The sequence below is a fragment of the Coregonus lavaretus genome (genome assembly GCF_964263955.1).
Source record: "Coregonus lavaretus genome assembly, chromosome: 1".
NCBI lineage: Eukaryota > Metazoa > Chordata > Actinopteri > Salmoniformes > Salmonidae > Coregonus > Coregonus lavaretus.
This window is the reverse complement of record NC_139988.1, coordinates 17866470-17881586: the sequence shown is the minus strand read 5'-3', so window position 1 is coordinate 17881586 and position 15117 is coordinate 17866470. Positions and strand designations below refer to the sequence as shown.

Here is a 15117-nt window from a genome sequence, read left to right as displayed (position 1 = left end):
GTCACACACACTGGAAATGAACACACACGTCACACACACTGGAGCTGAAAACACACATCAGACACACACACTGGAGATGAACACACACACGTCACACACACTGGAGATGAACACACACGTCACACACACTGGAGATGCCTGGGGATCCTATATTAATCTCAACAGGGGAATAAAACTGACAGAGAGAAGAAAGGTATAGTAGAGACTGACTTCTTCAGTTCCTCTTCCAGTTCCTTGTTCTTCTCCTCCAGTCTGGTCTTGGCCTGAGTCACAGCCTCCAGCTCTCCCTGCAACACCTCCTTCTCACACGATAGCTCATCCACACGCGCTATCAGGTCATTCTTCACCACGTTCAACGCATTTCTGACGAGACCGAGAGGACAGAGATTAGTCAGCATGATCATTAGGCCCTACACCCACTTTCTCTGGGCCAGTGTTTCTGCATCCTGGTCCTGGGGACCCAAAGGGGTACACATTTCTGTTTTTGTCCTAGCATTACACACCTGATTCCACTAATCAACTCATCATCAAAACTTTGATTAATGGAATTGGGTGTTTAGTGCTAGGACAAAAACAGAAATGTGCACCCCTTTGATTCCCCAGGACCAGGATTCAGAAACACTGCTCTAGGTGAACTCTGTCTTTGATGAAAGCTAAATCCCTCCGTGAACAGCAGGTGGCAGTAGTGTGCTATTTACTACACAACGTGGGACATTCATGCTCTTACTGATTAATAATGTTCCATTGATTTCTTGAGCATGGATGCAGGTGATCTGAAAACATGCCTTACCTGGTCTCCAGCAGCTGAGTGTTCTCGTGGATGAGGTGCTCCACTTCACGACCCATACCTTAGAAGAAGAGACCAGCAGGGATGAAAAGGAAAACAATGAAATAAGAATTGGGAATTCCTCCAGTCTAAAATGGAAGGATATAAAACAACATGATACACACCCTCCTTCAGTCTTACCCAGGAAGTTACGGTCTGAGTCTGACACCCATGCTGGCAATATGAGGTGGAAAACAAAATGGATTAACTTGACAAGATCGTCTTACAGCACACGACTCGACTCTACGGGGACTTTACGGGGACTCTACGGGGACTTTACGGGGACTCTACAGGGACTTTACGGGGACTCTACGGGGACTCTACGGGGACCCTACGGGGACCCTACCGGGACCCTACAGGTCAATATACAGCCTAAAGAATACCTAACCTACAACCTCACCAAGAGGGAGATCCCACTGTATATTTTAGTCATAGTTTGGGAGCTAAAAAGGGAGAACTAGGGAGAAGGTTATGAGAGTGATAAGGGAGAAGGGGGATGAATGAAATGGTTGATACACACCAGAAAACTCATCTGAAGAGAGGATCCAAGAAAAGTATGAAATAATGAGATGAAATATACAGTATGGAGATAGAAAGTTAATGTGATATGGGAGAAAAGGCTAACTATTTCTGTAGAAAGGGGAGTCCATCCTAGTATATGGGATGTACACACAAGTGTCAGTCGAGTCTTTGCCATTCATTTGGGATTGAGGTAGCGTTCTCCAGATTTACTCAAGGCGTGGGTATGAGATGGCAAGTGTCTACGGTGGGCGTGTCTTACCGAGCAGGTCGGCCCCCTCGTCCATGTCTGCTATGTCTACTTCCATGTCGGGTCCTGCCGAGGACAGCTCCGCAAACAGAGACTCTGTGTTCCTGTCGAACGCCATGTTTTCTATACCTACTCCTTTAGTAGGAGTACTGGAGAGAGGGATGGGGGAGGGAGAGAGGGATGGGAGAGAGAGAGATGCGGAGAAGGGAGAGAGGGATGGGAGAGAGAGGGATGGGAGAGAGAGGGATGGGAGAGAGAGGGATGGGGAGGGAGGGAGAGAGGGAGGGATGGGGGGGAGAGGGGGGGGGGTGGGGATATAATGATGGGGGAGGGAGAAAGGGATGGGAGGAGGGAGAGAGGGATGGGAGAAGGGATAGAGGGATGGGGGAGATAGTGATGGGGAGGGAGGGATGGGGGAGGGAGAGAGGGATGGGGAGGGCGAGAGAGGGATGAGGAGGGAGGGATGGGGGCGGGAGAGATGGGGAGGGAGAGAGAGGGATGGGGAGGGAGAGCGAGGGATGGGGGGAAGAGAGAGGGATGGGGGAGGGAGGGAGAGAGAGAGGGATGGGGAGGGAGGGAGAGAGAGAGGGATGGGGGAGGGAGGGAGAGAGAGAGGGATGGGGAGGGAGGGAGAGAGAGAGGGATGGGGGAGGGAGAGAGAGGGATGGGGGAGGGAGAGAGAGGGATGGGGGATGGGGAGGGAGAGCGAGCGAGAGGGATGGGGAGGGAGGGAGAGAGGGATGGGGAGGGAGAGAGAGAGGGATGGGGAGGGAGAGAGAGAGGGATGGGGAGGGAGAGAGAGAGGGATGGGGAGGGAGAGAGAGAGGGATGGGGAGGGAGAGAGAGAGGGATGGGGAGGGAGAGAGAGAGGGATGGGGAGGGAGAGAGAGAGGGATGGGGAGGGAGAGAGAGAGGGATGGGGAGGGAGAGAGAGAGGGATGGGGAGGGAGAGAGAGAGGGATGGGGGAGGGAGAGAGAGAGGGATGGGGGAGGGAGAGAGAGAGGGATGGGGGAGGGAGAGAGAGAGGGATGGGGGAGGGAGAGAGGGATGGGGGAGGGAGAGAGGGAGGTCATCTGAGTGACCACAGCTACGATACATTACATCATAAAATAAAGTATTTGTTTTCATATCCAGCTGGAAGGACCAAGCGCGAATGGATTGTCTGTACAGTTTGACACATAAATGATGATTCAGTGTTCAGGATGGAGATAGAAACACTACTTCCTGTTGACCCTACCTGGTGTCTCCGTAGCCACTGAGGTCCATGTCCAGTTCAGGAGTGGACTCTATGATGGCCTGCACCTCCGATGACTCAGTGTTGTCATCTGCTGCGTCTGGAGAGGAGAGGGAATGACATGTTTGAGTATTATCCTTGTGGGACATATGGGTACATTTGACATGGTGAATACAGTGGTGAGGCCAATGTGATGCCAAACACATTTTAGTAGGTTTTTTAATGTCCCTAATCCAAGTCCCCCAACATAGCCAATCCCCATGTTATCCCAGTTTATGCCCTATAGCTGCAGCACTGACCTGTGCCTGTGAGAGGTCCTGCCCCTCCTCTCAGCTCTGAGTCCTGTCCCTCCTGTCCCTCCTGTACTGTGGTGTTCTTACTGCTGATGTTCTCTGGCATCCTGTTGCTTCTGTCCAGGTTCCTGTTCAGACCCTTGCCCACTTCCTCTAACTCTTCCTGGAGGGGCGTTTCCACAGACGCCATGGCAACGTCAGACACGGAAGTAGACATGGAAGTGGCCGACATAGACCCGCCCCCTTGACTGGACTTTGGGGTGACAGATTTGGAGCAACCGCTTTGCGTGGACATTGGGGTAACTGACATAGAGTCTACCCCTTGAGATGAAATGGGGGTACCGGATTTGGACCCTCCTTGAGAAGACATGGGGGTGGCTGATTTAGAGCCACCTTGTTGCGAGGACATTTTGGAGCCTCCTCCTTGGCTGGACATGGGGGTCCCCGACCTGGAGCCCCCTTTAGGAGACATGGGTGTGTTGGACTTGGAGCCTCCACGGTTAGCATTTAACATCTCATCCTATGGAAGAGAAAGAGGAGGAGGAGGAACAGGAGGAATAAAAGGAGAGAGGGAGGAGGAAAATAAATGAAATACTGACAGATGGTCAAGGGCTCTATCCCAATAGTCTTAGCTTCTTTCTCTCAAAAAGGAATAAGCATATATGAAAAAAGGTTAGCCAATGCAACACAACCATTAATGCCCAGTCAAAAGGCAAATGGTATAAAGTGCATAAAACAAACCAACAAAACTAAATGCAGTTTAAACCAACAAAACTAAATGCAGTTTAAACCAACAAAACTAAATGCAGTTTAAACCAACAAAACTAAATGCAGTTTAAACCAACAAAACTAAATGCAGTTTAAACCAACAGAACTAAATGCAGTTTAAACCAACAAAACTAAATGCAGTTTAAACCAACCGGAAAAAACACCTCAATTGAAATCAAAGTTGTTAGAGCACACAGTTAGAAAGCAAAATCAACAAACACGTTTTAGTCAATTCTACAGTGTAGTTGATTGGGTTGAAGTACAGCTGGTGCTCTCTATGCATTAGTAATCCTAGCAAGCCGACTCTACCACTGAAACACTAGGATGCATCTGAAATGGCACCCTGTTCCCTATATAGTGCACTACTTTTGGTCAGTGCCCCATAGGGCTGAAAGTAATGCACTACATAGGGAATAGGGATCATTTTAGATTTAGCCCCACAGGTGAGTAACCTGCTTGGGTTGCATGCAGCTGGCAGTGTACTATGATCTATGGTGGCACTAAGGCTAGATGAAGCTTTTATGAGACAACGTTGTCAACAACACAGCAACTACAGGCCATAACAACAACAACAACGCGGTAGTTTGGACCTGGTTCTGTTCAGCCTGCTGATTGGCCGAAAGCCTCTGCCCTCTGCTCGGGGAGTCTGGCGCCCCCAACTGGTTAAGAGAAGAATTACAGCAAAGGCCTGTTTTAGGGCCACATGATCAAAACCCATTACAGGTATAAAGCTTAGAAAGGGTGGGGGGGTGGACAGTCAGAAGGAATAGAACAGTAGATTTATGTTGAAAAAATATTATTGCAAAGTCATCAAGTATTATCTATCTATATATACACTGAACAAAAATCTGTGTTTCATGAGCTGAAAAAAAAAGTATTAGAAATGTTCCATACGCACAAAAAGCTAATCACTCTAAAATTTTGAGGGAGCGTGCAATTGGCATGCTGACTGCAGCAATGTCCACCAGAGCTGCTGCTATAGAATTGAATGTTAATTTCTCTACCATAAGCTGCCTCCAACGTCATTTTATGGAATTTGACAGTACGTCCAACCGACCTCACAACCGCAGACCACATGTACAGTGAGGGAAAAAAGTATTTGATCCCCTGCTGATTTTGTACATTTGCCCACTGACAAAGAAATTATCAGTCTATAATTTTAAACGGTAGGTTTATTTGAACAGAGAGACAGAATAACAACAAAGAAAATCCAGAAAAACGCATGTCAAAAATGTTATAAATTGATTTGCATTTTAAATGAGGGAAATAAGTATTTGACCCCCTCTCAAATCAGAAAGATTTCTGGCTCCCAGATGTCTTTTATACAGGTAACGAGCTGAGATTAGGAGCACACTCAGTGCTCCTAATCTCAGCTCGTTACCTGTATAAAAGACACCTGTCCACAGAAGCAATAAATCAATCAGATTCCAAACTCTCCACCATGGCCAAGACCAAAGAGCTCTCAAAGGATGTCAGGGACAAGATTGTAGACCTATACAAGGCTGGAATGGGCTACAAAACCATCGCCAAGCAGCTTGGTGAGAAGGTGGCAACAGTTGGTGCGATTATTCGTAAATGGAAGAAACACAAAATAACTGTCAATCTCCCTCGGCCTGGGGCTCCATGCAAGACCTCACCTCGTGGAGTTGCAATGATCACGAGAACGGTGAGGAATCAGCCCAGAACTACACGGGAGGATCTTGTCAATGATCTCAAGGCAGCTGGGACCATAGTCACCAAGAAAACAATTGGTAACACACTACGCCGTGAAGGACTAAAATCCTGCAGCGCCCGCAAGGTCCCCCTGCTCAAGAAAGCACATATACAGGCCCGTCTGAAGTTTGCCAATGAACATCTGAATGATTCAGAGGAGAACTGGGTGAAAGTGTTGTGGTCAGATGAGACCAAAATCGAGCTCTTTGGCATCAACTCAACTCGTCGTGTTTGGGGGAGGAGGAATGCTGCCTATGACCCCAAGAACACCATCCCCACCATCAAACATGGAGGTGGAAACATTATGCTTTGGGGGTGTTTTTCTGCTAAGGGGACAGGACAACTTCACTGCAAAGGGACGATGGACGGGGCCATGTACTGTCAAATCTTGGGTGAGAACCTCCTTCCCTCAGCCAGGGCATTGAAAATGGGTCGTGGATGGGTATTCCAACATGACAATGACCCAAAACACACGGCCAAGGCAACAAAGGAGTGGCTCAAGAAGAAGCACATTAAGGTCCTGGAGTGGCCTAGCCAGTCTCCAGACCTTAATCCCATAGAAAATCTGTGGAGGGAGCTGAAGGTTCGAGTTGCCAAATGTCAGGCTCGAAACCTTAATGACTTAGAGAAGATCTGCAAAGAGAAGTGTGACAAAATCCCTCCTGAGATGTGTGCAAACCTGGTGGCCAACTACAAGAAACGTCTGACCTCTGATTGCCAACAAGGGTTTTGCCACCAAGTACTAAGTCATGTTTTGCAGAGGGGTCAAATAATTACTTCCCTCATTAAAATGCAAATCAATTTATAACATTTTTGACATGAGTTTTTCTGGATTTTTTTGTTGTTATTCTGTCTCTCAGTGTTCAAATAAACCTACCATTAAAATTATAGACTGATCAGTCTTTGTCAGTGGGCAAACGTACAAAATCAGCAGGGGATCAAATACTTTTTTCCCCTCACTGTAACCATGCCAGCGCAGGACCTCCACATCCAGCTTCTTCACCTGCGGTATCGTCTGAGACCAGCCACCAAGACAGCTGATGAATCTGAGGAGTATTTCTGTCTGTAATAAATGATTCTGATTGGCTGGGCCTGGCTCCCCAGTGGGTGGGCCTATGCCCTCCAAGGCCCACCCATGGCTGCGCCCCTGCCCAGTCATGTGAAATCCATAGATTAGGGCCTAATGAATTTATTTAAAATTGACTGGATTTCCTTATATGAACTGTAACTCAGTAAAATATTTGAAATTGTTGCGTTTATATTTTTGTTCAGTATATACATACACATACATATATATACACTGCTCAAAAAAATAAAGGGAACACTAAAATAACACATGGAGCGAGACATGATGTCCCAGATGTGCTCAATTGGATTCAGGTCTGGGGAACGGGCGGCCCAGTCCATAGCATCAATGCCTTCCTCTTGCAGGAACTGCTGACACACTACAGCCACATGAGGTCTAGCATTGTCTTGCATTAGGAGGAACCCAGGGCCAACCGCACCAGCATATGGTCTCACAAGGGGTCTGAGGATCTCATCTCGGTACCTAATGGCAGTCAGGCTACCTCTGGCGAGCACATGGAGGGCTGTGCGGCACCCCAAAGAAATGCCACTCCACACCATGACTGACCCACCGCCAAACCGGTCATGCTGGAGGATGTTGCAGGCAGCAGAACGTTCTCCACGGCGAATTTGCCAATCTTGGTGTTCTCTGGCAAATGCCAAACGTCCTGCACGGTGTTGGGCTGTAAGCTCAACCCCCACCTGTGGACGTCGGGCCCTCATACCACCCTCATGGAGTCTGTTTCTGACCGTTTGAGCAGACACATGCACATTTGTGGCCTGCTGGAGGTCATTTTGCAGGGCTCTGGCAGTGCTCCTCCTGCTCCTCCTTGCACAAAGGCGGAGGTAGCAGTCCTGCTGCTGGGTTGTTGCCCTCCTACGGCCTTCTACACGTCTCCTGATGTACTGGCCTGTCTCCTGGTAGCGCCTCCATGCTCTGGACACTACGCTGACAGACACAGCAAACCTTCTTGCCACAGCTCGCATTGATGTGCCATCCTGGATGAGCTGCACTACCTGAGCCACTTGTGTGGGTTGTAGATTCCGTCTCATGCTACCACTAGAGTGAAAGCACCGCCAGCATTCAAAAGTGACCAAAACATCAGCCAGGAAGCATAGGAACTGAGAAGTGGTCTGTGGTCACCACCTGAAAAACCAGTCCTTTATTGGGGGTGTCTTGCTAATTGCCTATAATTTCCACCTGTTGTCTATTCCATTTGCACAACAGCATGTGAAATGTATTGTCAATCAGTGTTGCTTCCTAAGTGGACAGTTTGATTTCACAGAAGTGTGATTGACTTGGAGTTACATTGTGTTGTTTAAGTGTTCCCATTATTTTTTTGAGCAGTATATATATATATACACACACACATACATACAGTGGGGAAAAAAAGTATTTAGTCAGCCACCAATTGTGCAAGTTCTCCCACTTAAAAAGATGAGAGAGGCCTGTAATTTTCATCATAGGTACACGTCAACTATGACAGACAAATTGAGAAGAAAAAAAATCCAGAAAATCACTTTGTAGGATTTTTTATGAATTTATTTGCAAATTATGGTGGAAAATAAGTATTTGGTCACCTAGAAACAAGCAAGATTTCTGGCTCTCACAGACGTGTAACTTCTTCTTTAAGAGGCTCCTCTGTCCTCCACTCGTTACCTGTATTAATGGCACCTGTTTGAACTTGTTATCAGTATAAAAGACACCTGTCCACAACCTCAAACAGTTACACTCCAAACTCCACTATGGCCAAGACCAAAGAGCTGTCAAAGGACACCAGAAACAAAATTGTAGACCTGCACCAGGCTGGGAAGACTGAATCTGCAATAGGTAAGCAGCTTGGTTTGAAGAAATCAACTGTGGGAGCAATTATTAGGAAATGGAAGACATACAAGACCACTGATAATCTCCCTCGATCTGGGGCTCCACGCAAGATCTCACCCCGTGGGGTCAAAATGATCACAAGAACAGTGAGCAAAAATCCCAGAACCACACAGGGGGACCTAGTGAATGACCTGCAGAGAGCTGGGACCAAAGTAACAAAGCCTACCATCAGTAACACACTACGCCGCCAGGGACTCAAATCCTGCAGTGCCAGACGTGTCCCCCTGCTTAAGCCAGTACATGTCCAGGCCCGTCTGAAGTTTGCTAGAGTGCATTTGGATGATCCAGAAGAGGATTGGGAGAATGTCATATGGTCAGATGAAACCAGAATATAACTTTTTGGTAAAAACTCAACTCGTCGTGTTTGGAGGACAAAAAATGGTGAGTTGCATCCAAAGAACACCATACCTACTGTGAAGCATGGGGGTGGAAACATCAAGCTTTGGGGCTGTTTTTCTGCAAAGGGACCAGGACGACTGATCCGAGTAAAGGAAAGAATGAATAGGGCCATGTATCGTGAGATTTTGAGTGAAAACCTCCTTCCATCAGCAAGGGCATTGAAGATGAAACGTGGCTGGGTCTTTCAGCATGACAATGATCCCAAACACACCGCCCGGGCAACGAAGGAGTGGCTTCGTAAGAAGCATTTCAAGGTCCTGGAGTGGCCTAGCCAGTCTCCAGATTTCAACCCCATAGAAAATCTTTGGAGGGAGTTGAAAGTCAGTGTTGCCCAGCGACAGCCCCAAAACATCACTGCTCTAGAGGAGATCTGCATGGAGGAATGGACCAAAATACCAGCAACAGTGTGTGAAAATCTTGTGAAGACTTACAGAAAACATTTGACCTGTGTCATTGCCAACAATGGGTATATAACAAAGTATTGAGAAACTTTTGTTATTGACCAAATACTTATTTTCCAACATAATTTGCAAATCAATTCATTAAATCTAATTTTGTCTGTCATAGTTGACGTGTACCTATGATGAAAATTACAGGCCTCTCTCATCGTTTTAAGTGGGATAACTTGCACAATTGGTGGCTGACTAAATACGTTTTTTCCCCCACTGTACATACAGTTCAAGTCGGAAGTTTACATATACCTTTTTTCACAATTCCTGACATTTAATCCTAGTAAAAATGCCCTGTCTTAGGTCAGTTAGGATCACCACTTTATTTTAAGAATGTGAAATGTCAGAATAATAGTAGAGAGAATGATTTATTTAAGCTTTTATTTCTTTCATCACATTCCCAGTGGGTCAGAAGTTTACATCCACTCAATTAGTATTTGGTAGCATTGCCTTTAAATTGTTTAACTTGGGTCAAACGTTTTGGGTAGCCTTCCACAAGCTTCCCACAATAAGTTGGGTGAATTTTGGCCCATTCCTCCTGACAGAGCTGGTCAGGTAACTGAGTCAGGTTTGTAGGATTCCTTGCTCGCACACGCTTTTTCAGTTCTGCCAACACATTTTCTATAGGATTGAGGTCAGGGCTTTGTGATGGCCACTCCAATACCTTGACTTTGTTGTCCTTAAGCCATTTTGGCAAAACTTTGGAAGTATGCTTGGGGTCATTTTCCACTTGGAAGACCCATTTGCGACCAAGCTTTAACTTCCTGACTGATGTCTTGAGATGTTGCTTCAATATATCCACATAATTTTCCTTCCTCATGATGCCATCTGTTTTGTGAAGTGCACCGGTCCCTCCTACAGCAAAGCACCCCGACAGCATGATACTGCCACCCCCATGCTTCACGGTTGGGATGGTGTTCTTTGGCTTGTAAGCGACCCCCTTTTTCCTCCAAACATAACGATGGTCATTATGGCCAAACAGTTCTATATTTGTTTCATCAGACCAGAGGACATTTCTCCAAAAAGAACGATCTTCGACCCCATGTGCAGTTGCAAACCGTAGTCTGGCTTTTAAATGGCGGTTTTGGAGCAGTGGCTTCTTCCTTGCTGAGCGGCCTTTCAGGTTATGTCGATATAGGACTCATTTTACTGTGGATATAGATACTTTTGTACATGTTTCCTCCAGCATCTTCACAAGGTCCTTTGCTGTTGTTCTGGGATTGATTTGCACTTTTCGCACCAAAGTACATTCATCTCTAGGAGACAGAACGCGTCTCCTTCCTGAGCGGTATGATGTGTTGTCCCATGGTGTTTATACTTGAGTACTATTGTTTGTACAGATGAACGTGGTACTTTCAGGTGTTTGGAAATTGCTCCCAAGGATGAACCAGACTTTTGGAGGACTACAGTTTTTTTTTTTCCTGAGGTCTTGGCTGATTTCTTTTGATTTTCCCATGATGTCAAGCAAAGAGGCACTGAGTTTGAAGGTAAGCCTTGAAATACATCCACAGGTACACCTCCAATTGACTCAAATGATGTCAATTAGCCTATCAGAAGCTTCTAAAGCCATGACATCATTTTCTGGAATTTTCCAAGCTGTTTAAAGGCACAGTCAACTTAGTGTATGTAAACGTCTGACCCACTGGAATTGTGATACAGTGAATTATAAGTGAAATAATCTGTCTGTAAACAATTGTTGGAAAAATGACTTGTGTCATGCACAAAGTAGATGTCCTAACAGACTTGGCAAAACTATAGTTTGTTAACAAGACATTTGTGGAGTGGTTGAAAAACGTGTTTTAATGACTCCAACCTAAGTGTATGTAAACTTCCGACTTCAACTGTATATATTATTTATTTTTTCTGGCAAGATGCGCTTTTAAATGGATAGTTGTTGGCTCAATGACTGGAAGTCCATGGGAACAGCTAGCTAACGCACCCCCCCCCCGAAAACTGTAAATCTTTGGGAAATGTCGAATCAGAGGTGTAACACAAAGGCATCCCTGTGAGTCTGAACTGTGGGAGCCTGGTGAAAAGGCTATGTATGTGTGTGTGTGTTTGAAAAAGTCAGCGTGTGATCCACACTGACACCTCTATTGTGCCAGAGGCCTCAAAAGTGAGAAAGGGACAGTTTAGTGGGATCAGGGATAGAGAAAGAAAAGAGATGCTTTCATAGAGAAAGCAAAGGTTTGATAGATAGGAGGATAGAGGAGGATTAAGTAGAAAATATGATTTAGTAGCAGCCAGGACTGAGCTTAAACATTAGTTGATGAAACTTAACTGCCAGTCCCATATCTTATTTCAAATGTTGTCTTGCAACTTCTGACATGAAAGCCCCCTCTTCCTGGTATCTGAATCATTCCATCTGACCCCCGTGGAGGAAAATATCACAACAAATGAATACTTAAAATCAGCCAATCATGAATGAGTATTCATGATGGAACCTTGCTCGCGGCGTGGTTTCTATGGGCAACCGCGGGGAGGTTCTAGTGTGGCCCCGGCAGAAAGCGGCCCTTCGGTCTGCTAAGACACTCTGTCCTGTTTCTCTGTTTAACTCTTCTCTCGCTCCTCTATTCCCCTGTTCTCTCTCCTCTGTTCTACTCTTCCCCTGCTCCTGGCCCCGAATGGTACCACTTCCTCTCTCCCCATGGGCCCCCAGCCACACTCTCACCCCTTAGGCATTCCGGACACACTGATTCAAGTCTCCCTCTCAATCGTGCTTTGGTACTACAGACACACTGAATCAAGCTTCCTTTTCAATAAGGCTTCCCATCCTCTGGCAGAGTGAAGGGTTGAAATCGTATGTTTCCACACAGACACACACTATCTACTCTGGGCCAAATTACCCCTGCCTTACGTCACCCCTCAGAGTCCTGGGAAACGCTAAGAGGAGAGGAGGCATGGGGGCTGGTCAGGTCTGAGGGTACAGTCGTTCATCTTAGATTGCAGATTTAAACCATTGAGTACACTTTGTACTCACACAGTGAATTTGTGAAAAGTATGTCCAAAACAGTGGCTGCATGTTAGAACAACGTTGGCATCTGAGAAAAGCGATTGACGTGGGAAGTAGATTGTTACCTTAAGGCTGGTGTTGGAGTAAGGGTGGCTTAGGTCGTTATATCTCCAGGGTTCAGACGGCGTTTCCACGGTTTCCCTCTGCGGGTCAGGGGTCAAATCACTTCCTGGTAACTGGAATAACCCCATGGAGATGGGACGTTCCTTCCTGGATTTAGAGAAAGAAGCGGGGAAGGAATATTCAGTAGTGACAGAATAAGGGAGAAGAGATGGATTGTTGATTGGTCTCAGGAGAAGTTAACGTTTTTTTCCTAATTTGCACTTTATGTGAGTCATAGAGACATTAACTTAAATCGGTTTTACCTCATTTCTACCAGCATGTCACATGTGCAAACAGAGGAAAATAAACTCTTGACCACCTTTACTCCACACACAGAGACGCATACAAAGCATTCCCTCACCCTCCATTTGGCAAATCTGACCATAATTCTATCCTCCTGATTCCTGCTTACAAGCAAAAACTAAAGCAGGACGTACCAGTGACTCGCTCAATACGGAAGTGGTCAGATTGAATCCTACTACACCGGCTCTGATGCTTGCAAACTATTACGGACTACAAAGGGAAACCCAGCCGCGAGCTGCCCATTGACGCGAGCCAACCAGACGAGCTAAATGCCTTTTATGCTCGCTTCGAGGCAAGCAACACTGAAACATGTATGAGAGCACCAGCTGTTCCGGACGACTGTGTGATCACGCTCTCCATAGCCGATGTGAGCAAGACCTTTAAACAGGTCAACATTCACAAGGCCGCGGGGCCAGACGGATTACCAGGACGTGTACTCAGAGCATGCGCCAACCAACTGGCAAGTGTCTTCACTGACATTTTCAACCTCTCCCTGACCGAGTCTGTAATACCTACATGTTTCAAGCAGACCACCATAGTCCCTGTAACCAAGGAAGCGAAGGTAACCTGCCTAAATGACTACCGCCCCGTAGCACTCACGTCAGTAGCCATGAAGTGCTTTGAAAGGCTGGTCATGGCTCACATCAACACCATCATCCCGGAAACCCTAGACACACTCCAATTCGCATACCACCCCAACAGATCCACAGATGACGCAATCTCAATCGCACTCCACACTGCCCTTTCCCACCTGGACAAAAGGAACTCCTATGTGAGAATGCTGTTCATTGACTAGAGCACAGCGTTCAACACCATAGTTCCCACAAAGCTCATCACTAAGCTAAGGACCCTGGGACTAAACACCTCCCTCTGCAACTGGATCCTGGACTTCCTGACGGGCCACCCCCAGGTGGTAAGGGTAGGCAACAACACATCTGCCACGCTGATCCTCAACACGGGGGCCCCTCAGGGGTGTGTTCTTAGTTCCCTCCTGTACTCCCTGTTCACCCATGACTGCGTGGCCAAGCACGACACCAACACCATCAATAAGTTTGCTGACGACACAACAGTGGTAGGCCTGATCACCGACAACAATGAGACAGCCTATAGGGAGGAGGTCAGAGACCTGTCAGTGTGGTGCCACGACAACAACCTCTCCCTCAATGTGAGCAAGACTACAGGAAAAGAAGGGCCGAACACGCCCCCATTCACATTGACGGGGCTGTAGTGGAGTGGGTCGAGAGTTTCAAGTTCCTTGGTGTCCACATCACCAACAAACTATCATGGTCCAAACACACCAAGACAGTCATGAAGAGTGCACGACAAAACCTTTTCCCCCTCAGGAGACTGAAAAGATTTGGCATGGGTCCCCAGATCCTCAGAAAGTTATACAGCTGCACCATCGAGAGCATCCAGACCGGTTGCATCACTGCCTGTTATGGCAACTGCTCGGCATCCAACCGCAAGGAGCTACAGAGGGTAGTGCGTACGGCCCATTACATCACTGGGGCCAAGCTTCCTGCCATCCAGGACCTATATACTAGGCGGTGTCAGAGGAAGGTCCAATTGTCAAAGACTCCAGTCACCCAAGTCATAAACTGTTCTCTCTGCTACCGCACGGCAAGCGTTACCGGAGAGCCAAGTCTAGGTCCAAAAGGCTCCTTAACAGCTTCTACCCCCAAGCCATAAGACTGCTGAACAATTAATAAAATGGCCACCCGGACTATTTACATTGACCCCCCTCCACACCCCCTTTGTTTTTACACGGCTGCTACTCGCTGTTTATTATCTATGCACATTCACTTTACCCCTACCTACATGTACAAATTATCTCTACTAACCTGTAGCCCCGCACATTGACTCGGTACGGGTACCCCCTCTATATAGCCTCGTTATTGTTATTTTATTGTGTAACTTAAAAAAAAAAAAAATATTTACTTTAATTTATTTAGTAAACAGTTAACACAACCAAGTTGTTTCATGGAAACTAATTCATTGTCCCGTGTGGCTCAGTTGGTAGAGCTTGGCGCTTGAAACGCCAGGGTTGTGGGTTCAACTGCCACGGGGGAGTAGTGCGAAAAAAGTATGAAAATGTATGCACTCACTACCAATGTTCCCTCTAATTTCTTTCGGCACTGAGCAAATTTCAGGTCTGCTGAGCGCAAACTTGAACATTGTGAAAATTCTTCTGGTGTGCGTTTACTGTGAACTGAGGCTGTACCCGCTTTAAGTTACAGTTTTAACAGTGGCCAAGTAGGCTATTGTGGCTATTGATCATAATGTAGGCCTGCCTACCT

General features: G+C 46.7%; 1 protein-coding gene across 4 annotated transcripts in view; it reads right to left on the bottom strand.

Annotated features, from left to right (window-relative positions):
• LOC311132102 (C-Jun-amino-terminal kinase-interacting protein 4-like) overlaps positions 1 to 15117 on the bottom strand; it is a 53041-nt gene that overhangs the window by 10921 nt on the left and 27003 nt on the right. Inside the window, exons 5-12 of one of the 4 annotated variants that reach the window (XM_084165288.1) lie at positions 12481 to 12625; positions 4482 to 4550; positions 3130 to 3643; positions 2834 to 2930; positions 1608 to 1744; positions 968 to 1000; positions 791 to 848; positions 211 to 363 (exon numbers count right to left, since the gene is read on the bottom strand). In XM_084165288.1, the coding sequence (XP_084021414.1) occupies positions 211 to 363; positions 791 to 848; positions 968 to 1000; positions 1608 to 1744; positions 2834 to 2930; positions 3130 to 3643; positions 4482 to 4550; positions 12481 to 12625 (1206 nt within the window). The remainder of the gene's footprint in view (positions 1 to 210; positions 364 to 790; positions 849 to 967; positions 1001 to 1607; positions 1745 to 2833; positions 2931 to 3129; positions 3644 to 4481; positions 4551 to 12480; positions 12626 to 15117) is intronic. The other 3 variants (XM_084165291.1, XM_084165289.1, XM_084165290.1) reach the window with 3 other exon arrangements.